The sequence below is a fragment of the Neomonachus schauinslandi genome, chromosome 7 (assembly GCF_002201575.2).
Source record: "Neomonachus schauinslandi chromosome 7, ASM220157v2, whole genome shotgun sequence".
Classification (NCBI taxonomy): domain Eukaryota; kingdom Metazoa; phylum Chordata; class Mammalia; order Carnivora; family Phocidae; genus Neomonachus; species Neomonachus schauinslandi.
In genome coordinates this window covers 76,541,657-76,566,970 of record NC_058409.1, presented here as the reverse complement: position 1 = coordinate 76,566,970, position 25,314 = coordinate 76,541,657, and the positions used below count along the sequence as shown (strand labels likewise).

At 37.3% G+C, this 25,314-nt stretch overlaps 1 protein-coding gene across 1 annotated transcript in view; it reads left to right on the top strand.

The window, feature by feature from the left end:
• The first annotated feature begins 1,496 nt into the window (after positions 1–1,496).
• The window catches only part of SLCO6A1 (solute carrier organic anion transporter family member 6A1), a 95,493-nt gene continuing 71,675 nt past the window's right edge, over positions 1,497–25,314 (top strand). The window contains exons 1-4 of the mRNA XM_021695824.1: positions 1,497–1,812; positions 10,385–10,645; positions 13,779–13,964; positions 15,818–15,914. Coding sequence (XP_021551499.1) covers positions 1,497–1,812; positions 10,385–10,645; positions 13,779–13,964; positions 15,818–15,914 — 860 coding nt within the window. The remainder of the gene's footprint in view (positions 1,813–10,384; positions 10,646–13,778; positions 13,965–15,817; positions 15,915–25,314) is intronic.

The window sequence follows — 25,314 nt, the reverse complement described above, 5'->3', positions numbered from 1 at the left end:
TAAAAAGTGATAATTTTTTATGATATCCAGGTTTTTTTTTCTTTTGGTTATTGTTGTTAGAGTCAGGTAACATTCTGTTTGGCTCTCTATATTCTGAGTAGAAGCAAAAATCTTAGAATAATTTCTCTTGAACAGAACCATCTTTTTCCCTCTGCTCTCATGCACTGCCCAGTTGGGTACCAAAGCACAAGAATGAGTAGCCCCACTTTCCTCCCTCCTATGCATCCTGTTTCCTTTATACGTATTAATGTCATGAAGCAATGTGAGGGGATACCCTAATTGAGTATGATGAATATGGAAAAACTAGGCCATTTTTTCTACTTATGTAGTGAGCATATATTTGACAAACTGGGTCTCTCAATAAAGGCAAAATAACATTTCCACCTACTAATTTGTATATAGTAAGGCAAACTGAGGGTTCAGGTTGGAGGTATGTGGTACCCTCCTCCACAGCTCTTCTCAGTGGTTTTTCTCCTGGTCTACCAGCCCTAGCACTTGCTGGCTGCACAAAATTTTGTTGAAGACCTGGGTTGTTTTTAGTAACATACCTCCCTTCTATTGGAAGGAAGATTGCTTCATTTCTCCTGTAAAGTCATCCAGCCTATTTATATGGCCTGAATAACTTATATTTCTGCCTGAGAAAAGAAAGCCAATAAGAAGGTGAATTTTTACCATAAAAATATTCAAGTTTCATATTCTACTACTGTTCTCCTATATTCTTTCTTTTCAGTAAACTTTTTAAATACCTGAGAAAGTAAAACACACCCTGGGTCCCATCCCCCTCCTTAGGGAGGAAAATAATAATCCTTTCTATTCTTGGTTAAGGATAGTTTCTAGGACAATAATTCCTATGTGTAAAACACTTAAGAACATTCATTGGGGTATTGTTTTGTGATCTTTGCTGGTTTCTCTAAATATGGTAGAAGTGTCGTTTTCATGTGTCTGATTTCTCGTGGTCTTTCAACAATTTTCAGGTTGTTTATAGTGAGATCATCCAGTTCAAAAAACATTACAATAAGATAAGTTGGGGAAACTGGGGGACAGTTCCACTATTGCCTCACTGCACATTTCTTCCTTGCTTCCTAAGAAAAAGTGTTAAATCTAGCACCTTCTGACTTCCATTAGAGTTACTGTGGTGCCCCCTGCTTGCGTTAGCAATGTCAGAATCTAGTGGTACTAGCTTCCTTCCCTCCCCACCCCCACTCCTCTTCCCCACGTGGAAGCAGAGAAGGAAACAGCCTTGGAACTTCTCCCTGGGCAACTGTCAACCTTTCAGGGACGTTTGCTTCCTGCTCAAGCAGAAACGTTCGCTCTGGAGGCTTGGGCTGCAGGCGCCTCTGGTGGCCACCAGTTCGCACACGTCCAGGCCTGCTGGCCTTTCAGTAGAGCTGGTAGAGGACAAAGCCCCTGGAAACAACAGGGCACACCTCCTCTGGCCCAGTGCCGCGCACCCTCTGTGAACCGAGACCCCCGCCTCCGCAGGCCATCAACCGGCCATGCCGGACGCCCTCGCGGAAGTGGAGCCGAAGGTTGCCTACACCCAGGTTGCTGACAATACTTTGACCACCGAGGCGGAGAAGGGCAAGAAAACACCCCGGCTTATGAAGACAGTTCCTTTGAGCCTGATCAAGTTCCACGCTTTTCAAAAAACCGAAAGGGGTCAGGCTGGGGCCACACCCCCCGTCGTGAAGAAGACAAAAGAAAACTTGGAGGCGCCCTGCGGCTTGGGCTGTATAGTTTTTCCCAGGTGTCAGCGTCTCAACAACATCCATTGCTTCCTGGTTTTCTACTGCCTCCTGATCACCTCTCAAGGTGAGCCTGCGTTGGGGTGGCGGTCATTCTGGGGAGGGCAGCCGCAGGGCGCAGTGGGCTTGCTGACGTGGCAGAGGCGGGAGAGGGACAGGCGTGAGTGGGGGACTCCCTGGGGTGACCCAGCTTGAAGCAGCTGTAGTCTCTCACGTTCTCGAGGTCTGTCTGGAATCGAAACAGGTTAAACGGGCCATTACCTTGGGTGTGTGCCCCTGTCATTGCTTCACCTCAGCGGGCCCATGAGTGACACAGTCCCCCTTACACAGTGTCGGCGATAGGGGCCTGACCTCCAGATAGGAAGGTGCTGCAGAGTCATTTAACGTTGTTTGGTCACGGATCCTGGGAAGTTCAGGGTTGAATTACTTGGGGGGATTAAAATAAAATGGAATCCGGTGTCTGTGATCAGAAGTTTGTTTCTGCTTCTGCTGACAATTTTGAGACTGGCTGGCCAAGCTGCTCCCTGCCTGCATTTGGTATCCTCACCTGTGAATTGAGGAGGTGAAGTGGGACCTCAAACAAACTACATCGGAGAACCCAAACTGTTTATCTTTGCCCACACAGTTAAACAAAGAATGTGAATTTGAATGCCTTTAGAGGGGGTATGCATTCTTTACTTGGCCATGGCACTCACCACTCCCTTTATGCTTCAGATTCTTTACTATCCTGTTTATACTGATGGCATTGAAGTTTGCCAGGCATGATCTCTCTTTTTGCTCTAAAATGTTATTTCTAAGTAAGTACAATAAAAAAGCTGTATGTGATAAGAATCACATGAGAGGAACACATAAATAATGATCATTTTATCTTGATTTTATTAAAGAAGTTTCTTGGGGAAGAGGCATTTGAATTATGCCCTGATAAATAGGGTACAGTTGTCATAGCTGGAATGCAGTTAAGGAGTATTTATTGTATAAGGAAATGAATGAATGAATGAATGAATGAATGTTTGGATAAATAAACACTCAGAAACAGGAAAGCCTTGTTCCAGAATGGTGAGTGATGAGTTTGGCTTGGATGATGGTTTCACCTAAGCACAAGAGGAGTAATTATATTTGTTTTATTCATTAATTATAGTGACTAAGACAGAAAAGACACTCATTAAGCATGTATTGGAAGCATAAATGAATAAAAAAAGAAGGAAAAGACAATTTTATGAAGGTCTTTAAGTGCCAGACTGAAAATTTTGAGAGGATACTAGAAGTTGTTCACTTCCTACTAATGTACTGGGTGATGAGTAAGGTCCTTTACAGGCATGGTCTCACTGATATAATCTCCTTACTAGGTTGGTAATGAGGAGCCATTGAAAGTTTTTAAACAAGTGATTTGCAGTCAGTGTTTTCAGCTCCACTACTTTCTAACTGACTTCATATAGATCATTAGCTCATTTTGGGTATAACATTGGGTCTTCCGTTCATAAAAATGATTTATCCATGTGTATTTATCAACTGATCTATTTATTATTTGATGTTACATTTTAAACAATTTTAAATAATTTCAAACATACAAAAAGGGTGCAAAGGTGATACAAAGAATTCCTGCGTCCCCTCACCCACATTCTCCAGTTGTTTATATTTTACCACATTTGTTCCTTCACCTTTTCTTAATACATACAGACTTTTTCAGACATGGTGCCCCATTACTGCTAAAGACTTCAGTGTGCATTCTCCCAAAGTGAGGACACTTTCCTACCTAACCATTACACACCCTTCTCAGTCAGGAATATCAGTGCAACACTACCATCAAATTAGGAATTGGTGGCCCCACTCAGATATTGCCAACTGCCTCAATATTGTCTCCTTTTCCTTTCTGGTCCCAAATTCTATCCAGGAACACACAATGGATTTAGTTGTCATATTTTAGACTTCTTTAATCTGCAGCCGTTTCCCCACTTTCTCTTTGTTTCTTATGTCCGTGCAAGTCTTCATGTATATGGGTCTTTCATTCTGTATGTTGAATTTCAACCTGGGTATATTTGATGTGTCCTTATGACCAGACTCGGGTCATGCCTGCCTGATTGGATTCAGAGTATTATGGAATCTTTTGGGTGCCCTTAAGCACTTAGGAAAATAAAATGACAAATTCAGTTCTCTTAACTCTTAGCTCAAGTCCTGTCTGAGAATCCTGGAGTGCCCATCACAGCCCTAAAAGAAGTTCTCATTTCTTTTAACCATAGATCTTATATTTTTGGAAATCAAACACAAAATTTAAGTGTATGGGTTGATGAGTTGTAATGGCACTTGAATGCACAGTCTCATCAAATTTGTCCTGCATCTTCTTTTCTGTTACATATCCAAAAAGAGTTGTTAATTTTTTAGTCTGTTAAGTTTGTTACTATTCCAGAATGGTGAGTGATGAGTTTGGCTTGGATGATGGTTTCACCTAAGCACCAAGAGGAGTAATTATATTTGTTTTATTCATTAATTATAGTGACTAAGACAGAACAGACAGTTGTTAGGACAAAATGGTGACTTCCAAGCTCCTTACGTGTAGAACTGGAATGGTATATAAGTTTTTGTACGGACACAAATTTTCATTTCTCTGGTTTTATACCCAGAAGTGGAATTCCTGGGTCCTATAGTAGCTTTATGATTCACTTTTTAAGTATTGCTGTAGGTTTTTCATACATGTTTTATCAGTTTGAGGAAGCTGCCTTCTATTCCTAGTTCATTGAGTATTTTTACTAAGAAAGTGTGTTGGGTTTTGTTAAATGCTTTTTCTGGGGGTGCCTGGATGGCTCAGTTGATTAAGCGTCTGCCTTCGGCTCAGGTCATGATCCCAAGGTCCTGGGATCGAGCCCCATATTGGGCTCCCTGCTCAGCGGGAAGCCTGCTTCTCCCTCTCCCTCTGTCTGCTGCTCCCCCTGCTTGTGCTCTCTCACTCTCTATCAAATAAATAAATAAAATTTTTTAAAAAATTAAAAAAATGCTTTTTCTGTTTTTTTTTGTGTGTGTGTTTGTGTGGTTTTTGCCCATTATTATATTAATATAATGAATTACATTGATTCACTTTCATATTTTGGTATGAAATTAAGAAGTCCCATGGCTTTGCACATTTGAATTTGGTGAAACATTCAAAATAATCATAAACAGAAACAACTTATTTGAAGAGTTTTGTCTTATAAGGTATTTGTCAAAAATTCTCTGAATGGAGTATTTTGGCTGAAGTATTTCAATAGAAAAAAAAGAACTTCATACATTATTTAGTGGTATTTTCCTTGAGCTTACTAGATATTTATGCACCTGTAGAGAGTGTTTTCTCAATTAAAATGTGATCTACAGTGGAGAGTCATTTGGAGGCTTCACATTTATTAACTATTATGTTGGAGGCCCCTAAGACCTCATTCAGGCTGAATGATTCACTAGGAGGATGTGGGACTCAGAGAAAGATGTTATATTCATGGTTATGACTTATTATAATAAAAGGATACAGATTAAAATAAGTAAGGAGAAAAGGCACATGGGACAAAGTCCAGAAGAAACCAGGTCCAAGCTTCCATGTATCCTTTCCCAGTGGAATTGCATGGACATGCTTAATTTTCCCCCCCAACAATGGGTGATAACACAGACAAACTTATGTGAGCCTTGGCGTCCAGGTTTTTTTTTGGGGGTCATCAGTCACGTAAGCGTGCAGCATCTGTGTGACTGACCTTAGTTACTCAGACTCCATTACCCCACTCCTACACGCACAACAAAATACACGTTTAGCAGAAATGATGTTGTTAGCATAAATTATCTGATCAAACTGATACATGGCCCAAGGCCTTGGGCATATAACAGATGTTCACCTTAAACCTTGTTTAATATAAACTGTTAGATCAGACTGGTTCTGTGTGGTCCATGGCCTCAGGCAAAATATTCCAAGGGCTCAGAGTCATCTTCCAGGAGCCAACCAAAAGCTAGTCTTGAAGATAGGCATTTTTTAAGCAACCAAGGCCTGCTGAGTTAACACTTCACTGCAAAGCTATACAAAACAATGTGGTTGAATTGCAGCTAATTTCATGGGAACAATTAGGAAACAAGATCATAGTAAAAATATATTCTTCAGAAAAAATACGAATAACATTTTATTAGAGGTAAGTATGGCTAAGAAATTAAAGTATGTGAGTGCATATCAAGAATCATATTCTTTTATTTTTTTCAAAGTTATGATATATAATATAAAGGTGTTTGAAAAGTTTTCAAATAAGCTTTTAGCTTCACCAATATGGTAAAACTTGTCTATAAATGACAAAAATCTTCAGATTATTTTTTACATACTACTCCATTACCAGGCACTGAACCAGGAAAAAAAACAAAGCATCAAAGATGGAATCTGAAGTTGGTTATCTGGCCTCATTGGGCTTGAAAGCAATGAAAACAACAATATTTGTGCCTGTTATTTAAAATGTTATTAAATGTTATTTAAACGTTATTTAAAATGTTACCTAAAATCGAGTTCTCATTGAAGGCAAGACTTTGGGAGATGAATGGCTTCTCCGACTGACTTCTATGGTAGAACTTTCAACTAGGAAGGTTTTGGGGTTGATCAATTGCTTCTGACTGCTCTGGAAAGTTTACAGAAAGAAAATAAGAAGTTTAAGGCATGATTAGGGGCATGTGTGAGCTTCCCAGATGGTTCTATGAGAATCTCATCACTTTTAGCTACACATTGCATATTTTGAACAGTTCCAACTCAGAATTACAACATAAGTTCAATGCACAGATTCACCAGATCACTTTTGTTAGAGTTGAGGTATTGATTGGAGAAGAGTGGAACCTTAAGAATTGGGATGAAGGCATTTGGCTAGAATTCAGTGAATCTGAGGACCATAAATCCCCAAATCCTAAACCTCCTTTCCCAGTAAGAGCAACTATATCTCTTATGTCTGAAGAAAAAGCAATTCCTTTTTTGAAGACACTGAACTTACTTCACTGAAGTTAAGGGAATGCTGATTGCCCTTATGATCCACCCTACTACCCCTTATTGCTGCCAGACTCATAACTACAATTAGATCCCAGCCTTCCCAGAATGACTAACATAAAGTCTACCCTGGGAGATACTATACACCACAAATTTGCCTGCCACTGCACTGATGTCTCTAGAGAACAGTTGGAGTGTGAGGGCTACATCTTCTAAAATGAAGGAAACGTTTTTTCACTTGTTCCACTCATAGTTAAGAGACATAATCTTCAGTGAACTTGTGTTTTTTGTTTTTTGAAGATGGAAGTATGTTATGGTAGCACTATAGCTCCCCTCAGGGGAGACCCTGAAAAAATAGAGGAAAATGGAAATCTTTCCAGTGGGCAGACCATTGAGCAATACATCTGATGATCCGTATTGCCTAGATACCATGCTGCCATTGCCTAATAGTTTGACCATTTGGTGACTAGGAGAGCTGGGTAAGTGGCATGTCTCTTTGAATGGGCAGAGTTATCCTGTGTGGATGTTCACCAAAAGAAATCCATTGCAGAGGAAGCTCTCAGTAATGAGATAGGTAACCATCCTGTGAAAGTTCCCCAGTCATTATATGTCTTGTTCAATGGGCTCATGTTTATAGTGACAGTTGCATCAAGAATAGAGGTTGTGCAAGAGCTGAATGCATGGATTTATCCCTACCAGTGCTGATGTGGTTATTGCCCTTATTGAATGCCTTATACACCATCATGGTCATCTTATTTATTATCACATTGCTTTAAATGAAGGAACTCATTTTATCGGAGAAGAAGAATATCAGGAAGTTCATGTTCATGGAATTCACTAATCTTACTACATATTTCAATAACCAGAAACTCTTGGCCTTATAAATAATTATAATGTCCTATTGAAGACTCAGGTAAGGTCCAGCTAGGAGACAACAATTAAAAAAATTGGGGGTGCTTGGAGATAGCAACCTACATATGTTATGTGTGATCAAGAAGTAGAAGAGGGGGTGCCTGGGTGGCTCAGATGGTTAAGCGTCTGCCTTCGGCTCAGGTCATGATCTCAGGGTCCTGGGATCGAGTCCCGCATCAGGCTCCCAAGGAGCAGGGAGCCTGATTGTTCCCCCCGCCTCTCTCCCCCACTCTTTCTCTCATTAAAAAAAAAATCTTACAAAAAAAAAAAAAAAAAAAGAAGTAGAAGAGGGAGTGAATAATTGAAGAAGGAAGTTATCAACTGTGTTTGCATAACCATTTAGAGAAATAGAAACTGCAGCAACAATGCATTTTTTTCTTACTTGTTTTATGTGTACACACACACATACATAAACATATACGTGTGTGTGTGTGTGTATTCCGATTTTTTTTCTCATTTTCCCTTACTATTTTATAAAAGAGTATTGTGGGAGATAATGTTACAAATTCATCTCTGGGTTACAGAATATCCCTGAGAAGGGGAATTAATACCCCAACCCCAAAGCTGGACCTATTTAGTGACATTTCTTTCCTTGGCCATTATCCTCTTTGGCCACATCTAAAATGAGAGTTGAAGAGAACTCTTCTCTTTGATGCAGCAAAGTTTTTATATCTTGTTTCCTGCTGGTCTTGGTCTGTTAAACTGTTGTTGCTCCAAGTCTGACTTACAGTTTCTTTTTCAGTACAGTTCCCTCACAAATTTAGTTAAGTCTATTTATACCTTTCATACCTTTTTATACCATTTATACCTTTGCAATTTACTTTTTGTATTAAGAAAATCCATTTAGGTTTATGATTGAACTAGAAGATGGAGTAAAATTACCTTGTGATGGATATGATGACTGGTTGAACTCTGTCTCTGTTTTTTGTTTTTGTTTTTTTTGAAAGAGTAAGAACATCTTTGTAAGAATGATAATCGCACAATGTTAGGCAGAAGCATGAGGATGTTGCTCTTACTTTGGTGTGCTAGTTTAAATAGAGGAAGAAGGTGAAAATGAATCCTGAGTAGTCTAAAAGGTGAACTCTGCAAGTTGCTTGTCTGTTGGCCATAGACTTCATTATTTGTGGTCTAGACTCACGCCTATTTAGAGGGGCCTAGGAGGCTGTAAACTACATTTTCCAGCCTTTCTTTCTCACTGGCTTCCACTTGGTGTTGCCAATGAGAGGCTGTGGCAGTAGATTTGAAAAAGGGGCAAAGGAAAGCCTCTTTTTTTGTTGTTTTTTTTCCTCTCTGTGGTGGTGTTTTTGACGATAGCAGCAATCCTGGGTGAATAAGAACTCCTGGATTTATGCTTAGGCATCTCTGCAGCTCCATCAGCAGCCAACAGTGGGTGCCTCAGCAGCCAGTGCTTATGGCTCTGGCTCTGCAAATGCAAGAGCGGCAGAAGCAGTGGATGACTGTGAGTTGTCTCTCAAAGCATTAGCAGTAGTGTAGGTCCTGGCCTCCTGCAAAAGAGAGAGCGATTGCAGTTCCAGGGGCAGCAGCCCATGCTCCAGCAACTTCCGCCTTATAGGTATCATGAGTTTTGATTGGTAACTCTTTTCCCTTTTCACTCCAACAAATGTGTTATTTTTGTAAGCAACCTCTGCATTAATTTCTTTATGTTTCAAGTATTTAGTACAATTGTTTTTTTCCTGGTTGGATACTAAGTGATAGGAATGCACCTATATAATACCATTTACTTAATGTTTAGGAACATGACAATTCTCTGTATTGTTCAAGGATATACACGTTGTCAAAAAAGAAGTGTTTAAAAGAGTCAGAGGGGCGCCTGGGTGGCTCAGTTGGTTGAGCGACTGCCTTCGGCTCAGGTCATGATCCTGGAGTCCCAGGATGGAGTCCCGCATCGGGCTACCTGCTCCACGGGGAGTCTGCTTCTCCCTCTGACCCTCCCCCGTCTCATGTGCTCTCTCTCTCATTCTCTCTCTCAAATAAATAAATAAAATCTTTTAAAAAAATAACGGAGTCAGAAATTATAAATTTCAAATATAGAATATGGGTTATGGAAAGAGAGAGAAGAATGCGTTTGGGGAGTGCATGCTGGGCTTCAGATATTTTGATGTTTTATTTCCTGTTGTGGGTGGTAGATAAATATTCATTAGATTGTTATTTATTCATTTTTAAAAAAGATTTTATTTTTTTATTTGAGAGTGAGAGAGAAGAGAGCGAGAGAGGGCATGAGCAAGGGGGAGAGGCAGACTCCCTGCTGAGCAAGGAGCCCGATGCGGGGCTTGATACCAGGACCCTGAGATCATGACCTGAGCCAAGGGTAGATGCTTAACCAACTGAGCCACCCAGGTGCCCCTGTTATTTATTCATTTTTATAATTGATCAGTACTAAGAATAAAATCTTAGTAAAGTAAAACTTTACTAGTTTTGCTAGTAAAACTTAGTAAAACTAAAGAAAAAATCCTTAAAAATAAAGATCAGTACTAAGTAAGATGACTAAAAAAGATCAGTATTCTCCAGTCAAATAGGTACAGAATAGGTATAAAAATTCAATTAGCAAATATTTCATAGAGGTTAAGGCCTATTAGTATTTTAGAAAACAAATCATGTGCTTATGGATCTTAAACAGTCAGAATAATGTAAAATAAACTTAAATCAATGTAAATTGTTTTGGCTTGTAATGATTATAATGGTGTTCTATTTTGTTTCTTAAAATGCATATTATTGCTTTCTTTTTTTTCTTTTTACATTTTAGGTATTGTGTTTGGTCTCATAGATCTGAGCATTGCCACTTTTGAGAAGGACAATCATCTGAGCAACATGGAGAATTTATTGTTGTCTTTGACTTACGATATTTCATCCTGCCTGATAGTAGTGTTTATATCATACTATGGAGGGAGAGGAAACATACCAAGATGGATTACATTTTCCTCCTTTTTAGTAGGACTTGGATCACTTTTATTTGCTTTTCCATACTTTAGTGTTGGAGATCATAAAGCAAGTGTAGCCATTGGAGGTAAGATTATAAAAGGTGCATCAAATTATTATTCATTTAAATATTGGCTTTAGGAACTTAAAATAGACTGTAATACTTGTCTGTACATCCATCCATCTGTATCTATGTATATTACCAAGTTTATTAAGCTATTTAATTGTAGCTCCCTACTAACATATATATGCCATTCTCTTATCTTCTCATGATCATATATCCTTTCATGTAAGACATAGGCATAGGAAGAAGAAGGAATATTTTGGGATCATTATTTTATGAAATTGTTTCTCTTTTGTCAGTTTTCATATGTATTATAAATCTCTTGAGAACTTTGGTAATTCCTTATGTCTTCCACAATATGCTTTCTTTAATCCTTTATTCTGACCTCAACACACATACACAAGAGCACAGATAAATACATAAATAAGCACACAGAAAAAGAAAGATCAGACTCCTACCATTTCAAAATGGGAGCTGCCCTTTGGCGTAGGACTTGGAATCTAAAAAGATTAGTGGCTTCTTCACTTTGTCATTTTTAGAAAGATTTATTCTGGGCGCCTGGGTGGCTCAGTCGGTTCAGCATCTGCCTTCAGCTCAGGTCATGATCTCAGGGTCCTGGGATCGAGCCCCGCGTCGGGCTCCCTGCTCAACAGGAAGCCTGCTTCTCCCCCTCCCTCTGCCCCCCCCCTGCTTGTGCTCTCTCTCTCTCTCTCTGTCAAATAAATAAATAAATAAATAAAATCTTAAAAAAAGATTTATTCCACAATCATTTTGCTATTGCTTGTAGACAAAGGCTATTTTGAATTTCCACAGCACTATTCCTGGCACTATTGTGTTGAGTACTTTCTTGCTGTGTATAGGTCATAGCAATGTTGAAATGGATTTACCCATTTTGGCAACTTTAAATTGGACTTTAGCAAGACATGGTGGAAAAAGCCATGTGGATGTCTCCATGTGTGTATGTATGTGTATATACATGCTTATGATATTTAAAAGTATGTTTATGATGTGTGCTCACAATTCAAATAAATATTCCATATTAAATGCAATTTATAGAACATTTATTATTAAATAATATGTTGATATATATCCTCAATATATGAACTATATAATAGTCACATGTATTTATAATATTTTATTCTCTTGGTGGAAAACATTTATTTTCAGATGTTGGACAGCAGGAATCTCAGGACCATGATCCCTAGGAGAAGGGAAACGAACAAATTGAATTTTACAGGAGAAGGCAGGAATAGCAGACTACGGATGTATTTGATTATCAGGAGGCTGAATGACCTCCTTGAGTTTAATAATTACGAATTCAAAGTGAGATTTGCATGGTTGTGTATTTTCTCCCATCCACATGCAGCTTTACAAGTGTAAGAGCGGAGTAGGGAGAAGAGTTTAATTTGATGAAGTTTGCAATTTTACCAAGGGATTGCTTGATAAGAGAGCAAGGAATTTAAAAGTGCTAAAATGACAATGGGAGAAGTGAAGGACGTAAGCGGATATTGGAATGGCGAAAGGAGCAGTATCGAAATCGTAGTGGGTTTTAAGGATTGTTGGAATTGGGTTACCAGAAGTGAGCTGGAGAGATAGGGATGTTTTGAATGTGGAATGCTTGAAGTTGCAACTAAGAAAGGTTTGTAGTTAATGTTTTTGAAAGTTTAAAATTAATTAAGTGGAGTACAAGTACATGGGAGGAGAAGAATTCAAAGGACTAAGAGATCAGGGCATTTAAAATATCACATTGATACTGATATCACCACAAGTTAACATATCTGATTAAATTGAATCATCAGTATTTTGAATCGCAATTCTAAAGACCTCCTCCCACTTGACATGGAGTCAACTAGCATTTGATATGGGTACTGACCCAGATGAAAATTTCCATTAGTGTACTAAATTGCAATCTGCACTCTAGCCAGTTTTCCACAAAAATACTTTAAGAGTGTTTGTTAAATTCCCATCAAAATGGACACAATCAGAACGATCTAATAGCATTGCCTGGTTCTACCAATCTGATAACAAATGCAATTCTAAGAAACATTTACTTGCTATTGTTTTACAACCATGTGAATAAAAAAAGCATAAGAAATAGACCGCCACCTAAAGGAATTTAAAATCTAGTGGCTTGCCATATAATGACTAACTTTAATGGAAATAAATTTTTATTGTATAATGCCTCCTCTTTATGAGAAGAAATTAGTGGGTCTAAAAAGGGAAATTATTTATTTATTTATTATTATGTTTTAAAAGATTTTATTTATTTGAGAGAGAGTGAGAGAGAGAGAGGGAAAGAGAGCATGAGCAGGGGGGAGGGAGACGGAGACTCCCCACTGAGCAGGGAGCCCGATGCGGAACTCGATGCCAGGACCCTGGCTGGGATCATGACCTGAGCCAGAGGCAGACACAACCGACTGAGCCACCCAGGTGCCCTAAAAAGGGATTATTATTTAAACAGAGTGACACAAAGTTAATGTGAAGATTGCTGATGAAGTGGATATAGAACTAAACTCAGAAAATAATCTGATAATACAGATAATCTAGAACATTAGAAATATTTTTTCCGGGGCACCTGGGTGGCTCAGTTGTTAAGCGTCTGCCTTCAGCTCAGGTCATGATCCCAGGGTCCTGGGATTGAGCCCCACATCGGGCTCCCTGCTCCGCGGGAAGCCTGCTTCTCCCTCTCCCATTCCACTTGCTTGTATTCCCTCTCTCGCTGTGTCTCTCTCTGTCAAATAAATAAATAAAATCTTTAAAAAAAAAAAAAAAAGAAATACTTTTTCCTAGGCGTCAAAAGTCAGGGATACCAGTTGCCAAATTTAAGAGGAACATATGTATGTTGTGTATGTGTGTATACGTATATACACCTATGCACACATAATTGTGTATATACATGTTATTGTGCATACACATTTATATTTGGTTTATAATATATGCATCTTTTCCAGTATTCCCACAAAATTCCTTTTATAATTACATTTTTATGAGAATATAATGACTGATTTTAGAACTGCTACATTCAGTGTAAATGAAATGTTTGTGGAAAAAAAAGGCACACTGGTGCAAATAACTTTGTAAAAGGTGAAATATTTCATGAGAGATACTGCATATCATTTTTGACTCATTTAACAAAAAATAATTATCTTTTCAAAAGATATTTGCCAAGAAATGAAGACTAACAAGGTTTGCAATAAAGCGGCACCATCATTCCAAGCAAAATATATAGCTTCATTCATCCTGGGGCAGATTCTGCAGGGAGTAGCAGGAATGCCTCTTTATATCCTTGGAGCAGTCTTTATCGACAACAGTGTTGCCACACACTCAGCTGGTATTTATCTAGGCAAGTTTTTTTTTCCTCATATGGTCGACCAATTTTGAATTTTTATTGAGCTTTTACATCTTGGTGTACATATCTAAACTGATACGTGAGTGCTTATTACTGGCCCTTATAATAACATTATAATAAATGATAAGTGGTATGTTTGATTTCAAAATCACATTGAGCTGCCTAATTCTGAGGAATTGCTTAAGATTTGAAATTGTAGACAAGTCATCGGAAAGTCATCAAAAAGGTAAAGAAAAATAGGAAAAGGATATACTTTCTTAAGTAATAAAAACTACACTCTAAGTATTACGTCTAAAATATATAATATATATAACATTGATATATATGTCGTATCAAACTATACAGATTGCGTTTAATTTCTCTGGGTAAAAGTCTCAAATTATTAGATTTAATTGTTTGAATAGTTGTATGTTTAAACTTTGGGGACATAGGGGAGAAGTTGCTGCCATCATGTTCATAAGGGGACAGAAAATTTGTTTCCTGCCTCCTCAGTACTTGATTCAGTGTGGTGTTGAAATCATCATCATCATTGTACTAAGCTGTTTACATGCATTAACTTACTTCACTTTTGTGGGGCTCAGATATTTTGAAGTTAATGAAAATATAATCTTGTTCATCCTATCAAGGAGAGAAGTGATATGCTATTTAATTGACTACAATGTAGTATCTTCTATTTCTAATCTTTTATGCCATGGTATCCTACAATAAGTGACCCAGGGGTATATCTCATGATAATCTGTGTTTCTTTATGTTGCAATAGCTATGGTCTTGGTAGATCATCTATCTGTACAGAGTTATCTATCATATATTTTTTTAAATTAAAAAAAATTTAAAGTGTTGTGAAGGTGACTTTAGAGAACATAGCATTTTGCACCAAAATAATTATTTTTCCCCCAGAAGTAAGGAAAATTATGTCAATAAATTAAAATAGATGATATTCATATTTATGTTTGCTTTTAGAAAAAAAATTGCAGTGATTTACCAGTGTTGGCTGAGGGTGGCAACAAATCTGTTTGTTTTATATTTGGTTCTACTGAATAGTAATTAAAATGCACATCTACTGAATAGTAATTAAAATGCACTGCAAAAAGTTGCCACTTCCTGCCACCATGGCAGCTAAGGTGAAGTATACAAAGGTACCACAAAGTGTAATCAGGTATATTGAATTTATAATTATATTAAATGTAAACATATTTATATTATATTAAATATATAGATGAAATAAGATACAGTAAATTATATAATTACCTTATCAAAGTTTCTTTAATATATGCATTGGATGATATATGTATATATATGATGGTTAATTTTATGTGTCAGCTTTTCTAGATTTGTTTGGTCAAACATCAGTCTAGATGTTTCTGCTATATTTTTTAGATGTGAGTAATACAGTCAGTAGACTGAGTAAAGCGGATTACTCTCCTCTATGTGGGTGAGCCTTATTTAATCAGTTGAAGGCTTTCAGAGCAAAAACTTAGGTTTCCCAAAAAAGAAACAACTCTTTCTCCAGGCTGCTAGATAGAAACTCTGCCTGAGTTTTTCCAGCTTCCTGACCCACCCTGTGGGTTTTAAGCTTAAGTATGGACCAAAAGTTTAATATTAACTCTTACCTGGATTACCAGCCTGCTGGCCTGCCCTACAAATTTGGACTTGCCAGGCCTTATAATTGTATGGGACAATGCCTTAAAAATCTCTCTCTCAATATCCTATGGGTTCTGTTTCTCAGGAGGACCCTGACTAAGGAAGTATGACATGAGGCTTTCAGAAGTAATCTATTTCAGTGATATGATTTTTATCATGACAAACTCGCTTATGTAGTTGTTTGATGTTCAGTATTCATTTTATAGGCATAATGGAAGCTTCAGTAGTACTCGGATATTCTTTGAGTTATGTGATAGCAGCACCCCTTATCAAGGGCTCTGAGAACAGAACTTCTGCAATTAGGTAAGCTGTTTTATTTCCTTGTTTGTTGTTTACATTGTATAAAATATTTATTGGATAAATACTGTAGCCTGTAAACATATATATTTAATTTGTAACAACCATATTTTTAGGAAAAATGTATGTAAATGTGACTGATATGCACATATATGTACATATAAATCTAGAATATATACTTTTATCTTTACTGTTTGAAATGTAGTTTTAAAAACACTATTTATAATGACAACTTTATTACTAATTCTACATGTAGTTTTTGAAAAATTGTGCAGAAAACACATAACATAAACTTTACGATCTTAACCATTTTTAAGTGTATAGTACAGTAGTGTTAACGATGTGCACATTGTTGTACAACAGATCACTAGAACTTTTTATCTTGCAAAGCTAAAACTCTGTATTCATCACACAATAACTTCCATTTACCCACTTCTTCCCAGCCCCTGAAAACCACCATTCTACTTTCTACAATTTTCACTACATTTTATACTTCATATAAGTGGAATCATGCATTTGTCTTTCTTGTGACTGGCTTTTTCACTTAGATTAATGTCCTCAAGGTTAATCCATGCTATACCATATGCTACTATTTGCTTCCTTTTTAAGGCTAAATAATATTCCATTGCATGTAAATACCATACTTCTTTATCCATGTACCTGTCTATGGGCATTTAGCTTCTTATGTCCACCCCTTGGCTACTGTGAATAATGCTGCAGTTAACATGGATAAGCAAATAACTCTTTGAAATTCTATTTTCAATTCTTTCAGATATATACTCAGAAGTGGGATTACTAAATCATATGGTAATTCTATTTTTAATATTTTTGAGGAACTTCCATTCTATTTTCAGTAGAGGCTCTACCATTTACATTCCCACCAGTAGTACATAAGGGTTCCAATTTCTCAACATCCTTGCTAGCACTTGTTATTCTCTTTCTTCTTCTTCCTCCTCCTCCACCTTTTCTTTCTTCTTCTCTTTCTCCTTCTCCTTCTTCTTCTAATAGCCATCCTGACAGTTATGAGATGATAGCTCATTGCAGTTTTGATTTTCTTTTCCCTAATGATTAGTGATGTTGAGCACCGTTTCATTTACTTGTTGCCTATTTGTCTATCTTCTTTGGAAAAATGTCTAAACATTTCGTCTGTAACATCTACATATAGTGCTTCTTCTAGCAACACCATTCAAAGACTTAGAGATGCCATATTCATCCCTGTGGTTTCTCACACAATACTGCCTCTGACAAGGGATCATCTGATAAGACAAAAAAGTGTGACAGTATGACAACTACAGATTTCACTGGTCTTACTCTGTAACCTGTTATCCAATAATAGCTGACTTGATAGAATGGTGTCATGGCTTGGTACCCTCAACAGTTTTTTGGTGGAATCTTTAAGTTTTCTATATTTAGGATCATGTCATCTTCAGAGACAGTTTTACTCATTCCTTTCTGATTTGAATGCCTTTATTTATTTTTCTTGACCAATTGATCTGGCTAGTACATCCAGTGCTGTGTTGACTAAATGTGGGTATCTTTCTCCTGCTTCTGATCTTACTTTGTCATATATGGTCTTTATTATGTTGATGTGTGTTTCCTTTAAACTCAATTTGTTGAGAGTTTTTATTATGAATGAATGCTGAAGTTGTCAAATGATTTTCTACATCAATTGACAGAATCCTATGATTTTTATCTTGCATTTTGTTCATGTGGTGTATCACAATGATTGTTATGCAGATACTGAACCATCCTTGCATGCCTGGAATAAATTCCACTTGATCATGGTGTATGATTCTTTTAATGTATTGTTAAATTCATTTTCCTAATATTTTGTTGAGGATTTTTGAAACTGTGCTCATCAGGGATATTGGCTTGAAATTTTCTTTTCTTCTAGTGTCCTTGTCTGGTTTTAGTTGTACATATAAATGTAACGTCCAATTTCAATTTATTTTTTATTTTTTTAAAAAAGATTTTATTTATTTGACAGAGAGAGATACAGCGAGAGAGGGAACACAAGCAGGGGGAGTGGGAGAGGGAGAAGAAGGCTTCCCACCGAGCAGGGAGCCCAATATGGGACTTGATCCCAGGACCTGGGATCATGACCTGAGCTGAAGGCAGACGCTTAACGACTGAGCCACCCAGGCGCCCCTCAATTTATTTTTTTATATAATATGACAAATGGGTCAAGTTTCTCTTTTTCCCCTCAAAGGGATATCTCATTGTACTGATGACATTAATGGATCATTCCTTTTTTTTTATTTTAATTTTAATTTTTTTTTACATGAAACAGACTTCACTATTTATGTCATAAAGGGGTACTAGCTTAACACATTAAGAATCTTTTACAAATCAATAAGGAAAAAAACACCTGCAAACAATTGTAAAGATTAGCAGGAAGTTCACAAAGGAAGGAATACAAATTCCCAGTAAACATAAAAATACACAGAAATTGGTTCCATTTCACTATTAATTTGCTAAAAGAATAACAGTGATATATATAATATATATATTATTATAATGATACAATTATCCATTATTATATTAGATATTATAATATATTATATTATATTATATTATATTATATATAGTTAGCAAAGATTCTGAATACTTAGTGCTAGCTAATTTACAGTAAAAAGACACAAAAACTTTGAAGACTATAATTAGAATAACTTTCTTTTTTCCTTTTTAAATTTAAATTCAATTAACATATAATACATTATTAGTTTCAGAAGTAGAGTTCAGTGATTCATCAGTCTTATATAATACCCAGTGCTCATTACATCACGTGCCCTCCTTAATGTCCATCACCCAGTTACTCCATCCCCCCCCAACCCCCTCCCCTCCAGCAACCCTCAGTTTGTTTCCTGTGATTAGGAGTCTCTTATGGTTTGTCTCCCTCTCTGATTTCATCTTGTTTTATTTTTCCCTCCCTTCCCCTATGATCCTTTGTTTCTTAAATTCCACATATGAGTGAGATCCTATGATAATTGTGTTTCTCTAATTGACTTATTTCACTTAGCCAAATACCCTCTAGACCTAGCCAAATACCATCCACATCATTGCAAATGGCAAGATACCATTTTTTTGATGACTGAGTACTATTCCATTGTGTGTGTGTGTATGTGTGTGTGTGTGTGTGTGTGTGTGTGTGTATATATATATATATATATATCTCACATCTTCTTTTATCCATTCATCTGTCAATGGACATCTGGGCTCTTTCCATAGTTTGACTATTGTGGACATTGCTGTTACAAGCAGTGGGGTGCAGGTGCCCCTTCGGATCACTACATTTATATCTTTGAGGTAAATTTCTAGTAGTGCAATTGCTGGGTCATAGAGTAACTCTATGTTCAACTTTTTGAGGAACCTCCATACTGTTTTCCAGAGTGGCTGCACTAGCTTGCATTTCCACCAACTGTGTAAGAGGGTTCCCCTTTCTCCTCATCCTTGCCAACATCTATTTTTTCCTGACTTGTTAATTTTAGCCATTCTGACCAGTGTGAGGTGCTATCTCATTGTGGTTGATTTGTATTTCCTTGATGCCAAGTGATGTTGAACATTTTTTCATATGTCTGTTGGCCATTTATAGGTCTTCTTTGGAGAAATGTCTGTTCATGTCATCTGCGCATTTCTTGATTTGTTCTATGGGTGTTGAGTTTGATAAGTTCTTCATAGATTTCAGATACTAGCCCTTTATCTGATATATCATTTGTAAATATCTTCTCCCATTCTGTCGGTTGTCTTTTGGTTTTATTGACTGTTTCCTTTGCTATGCAGAAGCTTTTTATCTTGATGAAGTCCCCATAGTTCATTTTTGCCTTTGGTTCCCTTGCCTTTGGAGACGTGTCTCACGAAAAGTTGCTGCAGCTGAGGTGAAAGAGGTTGCTGCCTGGATTCTCCTCTAGGATTTTGATGGATTCCTGTCTCACATTTAGGTCTTTCATCCCTTTGAGTCTGTTTTTGTGTATGGTATAAGAAAATGGTCCAGTTTCATTCTTCTGCATGTGGCTGTCCAACATTTACAGCACCATTTGTTGAAGAGACTATCTTTTTTCCATTGGATATTCTTTCCTGCTTTGTCAAAATTAGTTGATCATAGAGTTGAGGGTCCATTTCTGGGTTTTCTATTCTGTTCCATGGATCTGTGTGTCTGTTTTTATGCCAGTACCATACTGTCTTGATGATCACAGCTTTGTAATAGAGCTTGAAGTCTGGAATTGTGATGCCCCAGCTTTGGTTTTCTTTTTCAACATTCCTTTGGCTATTCAGGTTCTTTTCTGGTTCCATACAAATATTCAAATTATTTGTTCCAGCTCTGTGGAAAAAGTTGATAGTATTTTGATAGGGATTGCTTTGAATGTATACATTGCTCTAGGTAGCCTAGACATTTTCACAATATTTGTTCTTCCGATCTGTGAGCATGGAACGTTTTTCCATTTCTTAGTGTCTTCAATTTCTTTCATGAGTGTTCTATAGTATTCTGAGTACAGATCCTTTGCCTCGTTGGTTAGGTTTATTCCTAGGTATCTTATAATTTTTGGTGCAATTGTGAATAGGATCGACTCCTTAATTTCTCTTCTGTTTCATTGATAGTGTTTAAAAATGCAACTGATTTCTCTGATTTTATGTCCTGCCACTTCTCTGAATTCCTATATGAGTTCTAGAAATTTTTTGGTGGAGTCTTTGTTTTTTCCACATAATGTATCATGTCATCTGTGGAGAGTGAGAGTTTGACTTCTTTGCTGATTTAGATGCCTTTTATTTCTTTTTGTTGTGTGATTGCTGAGGCTAGGATTTCTAGTAATATGTTGAACAACAGTGGTGAGAGTAAACATCCCTGCTGTGTTCCTGACCTTAGGGGAAAAGCTCTCAGTTTTTCCCCATTGAGAATGATATTTGCTGTAGTCTTTTTGCATATGGCTTTTATGATATTGAGGTATGTTCCCTCTCTCCCTATGCTTTGAAGATTTTTTTTTTCGCTTTGAAGATTTTTAATCAAGAAAGGATGTGTACACTGTCAAATGCTTTTTCTGCATCTATTGAGGGGATCATACAATTGTTGTCCTTTCTTTTATTAATGTAGTGTATCACATTGATTGATTTGCAGATGTTGAACCACCCTTGCAGCCCAGGAATAAATCCCACTTGGTCATGGTGAATAATACTTTTAATGTACTGTTGGATCCTATTGGCTAGTATCTTGGTGAAAATTTTCGCATCCATGTTCATCAGGGATATTGGTCTGTAATTTACCTTTTTGGTGGGGTCTTTGTCTGGTTTTACGATCAAGGCAATGCTGGCCTCATAGAAAGAGTTTGGAAGTTTTCCTACCATTTCTATTTTTTGAAACAGCTTCAGAAAAGTAAGTATTAATTTTTTTAAATCTTTGGTAGAATTCACCTGGGAGGCCATCCATCTCTGGACTCTGCTTTGTTGGGATTTTTTTTTTTTTTAAAGATTTTATTTTTTTTTGCTCACGCACGAGAGAGAGAGAAAGCAGAGCAGGGGGAGCTGCAGGCAGAGGGAGAAGCAGGCTACCTGCTGAGTGAGGAGCCCAATTCGGTACTCGATCCCAGGACCCTGAGATCATGACCTGAGCCAAAGGTAGACACTTAAATGACTGAGCCAGCCAGGTGTCCCTGTTGGGAGATTTTTGATTACTGCTTCAATTTCCTTGCTGGTTATGGATCTGTTCATATTTTCTATTTATTCCTGTTTCAGTTTTGGTAGTTTATATGTTTCTAGGAATGCATCCATTTCTTCCAGATTGCCTAATTTGTTGCCATATAGTTGCTCATAATATGTTCTTTTTTAAAAGATTTTATTTATTTATTTGACAGAGAGAGAGACAGTGAGAGAGGGAATACAAGCAGGGGGAGCGGGAGAGGGAGAAGCAGGTTTCCTGCAGGGAGCCCGACACGGACCCTGGGATCATGACCTGAGCTGAAGGCAGATGCTTAACAACTGAGCCACCCAGACGCCCCCATAATATGTTCTTATAATTGTTTGTATTTCTTCAGTGGTGGTTGTGATCTCTTCTCTTTCATTCATGATTTTATTTATTTGGGTCCTTTCTCTTTTCTTTTTGATAAGTCTGGCCAGGGGTTTATTGATCTTATCAATTCTTTCAAAGAACCAGCTCCTAATTTCATTGATCTGTTCTACTATTTTTTTTGGTTTCTATTTCATTGATTTCTGCTCTAATCTTTATTAATTCTCTTCTCCTGCTAGGTTTAGGCTTTATTTGCTATTCCTTCTCCAGCTCCTTTAGATATAAGTTTAGGTGGTGTATTTGAGCCCTTTCTTGTTTCTTGAGAAAGGCTTGTATTGCTGTATACTTCCTTCTTAGGACCGCCTTTGCTACATCTCAAAGGATTTGAATAGTTGAGTTTTCATTTTCATTTGTTTCCATGAATTTTTTTAATTCTCCTTTAATTTCCTGGTTGACCCCTTCATTCTTTAGTAGGATGCTCTTTAACCTCCATGTATTTGAGTTCTTTCCAAATTTCCTCTTGTGACTGAGTTGAAATTTCAAAGCACGGTGGTCTGAAAATATGCAGGAAATGATCACAAACTTTTGGTACTGGTTGAGACCTGATTTGTGATCCAGTATGTGATCTATTCTGGAGAATATTCCATGTGCACTTGAGAAGAATGTGTATTATGTTGCTTTAGGATGGAATGCTCTGAAAATATCTGTGAAGTCCATCTGGTCCAATGTGTCATTCAAAGTCCTTGTTTCCTTGTTGATCTTCTGCTTAGATGATTTGTCCATTGCAGTAGGTGGAGTGTTATAGTACCTTACTATTATTGTATTATCATCAATATGTTTCTTTAACTTTGTTATTGATTGGTTTATATAATTGACTGCTCCTGTGTTAGGGGCATAAATATTTACAATTGTTAGATCTTCTTGTTGGATAGACTTTTTTAAAAAAATTTATTTATTTGAGAGAGAGAATGAGATAGAGAGAGCATGAGAGGGGGGAGGGTCAGAGGGAGAAGCAGACTCCCTGCTGAGCAGGGAGCCTGATGCGGGACTCGATCCTGGGACTCCAGGATCATGACCTGAGCCGAAGGCAGTCGCTTAACCAAGTGAGCCACCCAGGCGCCTCTGGATAGACTTCTTTACTTATGATCTAGTGTCCTTCCTCATCTCTTATTACAGTCTTTGGTTTAAAATCTAATTTGTCTGATATAAGGATTGCCACCCAGCCTTCTTTTGATGTCCATTAGCATAGTAAATGGTTTTCCACCCCTTCACTTTCAATCTGGAGGTGTCTTGGGTCTAAAATGAGTCTGTTGCAGGAAACATATCTATGGATCTTGCTTTCTTATCCATCTGATCCCCTGTGTCTTTTGATTGGGACTTTTAGCCCATTTTACATTCAGAGTAACTACTAAAAGATATGAATTTAGTGTCATTGTATTACCTGTAAACTCACTGTTTCTGTATATTCTCTCTGTTCCTTTTTGGTCTATGTTACTTTTGGGCCCTCTCTTCGGTTAAAGGATCCCCTTTAATATTTCTTGCTGGTTTAGTGATCACAAATTCTCTTAGTTTCTGTTTGTTCTGGAAGCTTTTTACCTTCCTTCTATTTTGAATGACAGCCTTGCTGGATAAAGTATTCTTGGCTGCATATTTTTCTCACTTAGCATCCTGAATATATCACACCAGTCCTTTCTGGCCTGCCAGGTCTCTTTGGATAGCTGTTCTGCCAGTCTAATGTTTCTACCCTTGTAGGTTAAGGACCTCTTGTCCTGAGCTTTCAGGGTTTTTTCTTTGTCTCTGAGATTTGCAAGCTTCACTGTTATATGTTGAGGTGTTGACCTATTTTTACTGATTTTGAGGGGGGTTCTCTTTGCCTCCTGGACTTGAATATTTGTTTCCTTCCTCAGATTAATTATGTTTTCAGCTATAATTTACTCAAATATACCTTCTGCCCCCACCCTTTCCTCTTCTTCTAGGATCCCAATTATTCTAATATTGTTTCTCTTTATGGTATCACTTATCTCTCAAATTCTCTCCTCATGATCCAGTAGTTGAGTTTCTCTCTTTTTCTCATTTCCTTATTCTCCATCATTTTTCTTCTATATCACAAATTCTTCTGCTTCATTTATCCTAACAGTTGGTGCCTCCATTTTTTATTGCATCTCATTAATACCCTTTTTTATTTTGACTTGATTAAATTTTAGTTCTTTTATTTCTCCAGAAAAGGATTCTCCTTTTTGAAAATATTCCACTAAGTTTATTCCTAGTAATTTAAAGTATTTTTGTTAGTATTGTGCATGGAATCTTTATATTATTAGATTTCTTAATTATTTCTAGTAGGAGAAAAATCTATTGATATATAGGGCATTGTATTTAATTCTGCTTATACTTTGTGTTTTTCTTTGTTCTTTGCTTACACTTTTAGTTAATTTCCTCAGTCTTCTTGGTTATCAATTATTTACACATATTTAATAATGTAGCATAATGCACATGGTTACACTACATAGCTGGATTCAAAAGCAAAAGGAGAAAAAAAGAAAATTTCTAAATATTATGGTCAGTGAGGGAACACGTAGCCCTAGTGACAATCTAGAGTTGAAACTCCTTGTGCATAACATGTTCAGATGTGTATACCTATTGGATAATGGAATTCAAGATTGCAGCCTTGTAGCATTGCAAGTTGGAACTTGAACCCCTGAATAATGTAGTAATGGATAAAGAGCTGTCCCATTAATGAATAAAACGGAATATTCTCCACATTCTATGAAAGGCAAGGTCTATATGCAAGCTCCTCACCAGGTCTCTGTTGACAACAGAATTTCCTGTGAGAAACCAGCACCTTCAAAACTGTGGTTCTTGAGTATGTAGGTATTTTTCCCACAACAGATGGTTGGACAAGGTGTTAGGTATCTGTGGAACTGAAGACAGTGGTAGCTATATGGTAATGAACACCCCAAATCTTCTCCCTAAATGATACAAAATAACTTCACAACTATGAAAATTTTCCCAAGATCATGGCCTTAGCATGACTGAAGACAAAGAACGCTGAAACTGCAAAATGAACAGTGAGTAAAAAGAGAAAATCAACAAACCCAGCACAGGATCCTTCCCATTCCCATCCCACCCTGCTTACAGCAAAGTCTGCAAAGGCAGACCAAGAAAAACTGCTGGAAGAGGAAAGACAAAGGCCTAACAAAGGGTCCTGTGGGTGATTAGGTATGATCACTGGAAGGGTAATTGACACTCGATCTGAGTTGAGTCCGAGAAGGAACTATAAGAAGGAGATTTCCACGTATAGGTGATTTAAAGGGTCAGATGCCAGATAAAGGGTTAGTTGTGTACCTTAAAGGGCCAGGCTTGCCCTAAAGGGTGTGCATGATTTAAAGGGGCAGGAATGATTTTAAAGGAGAG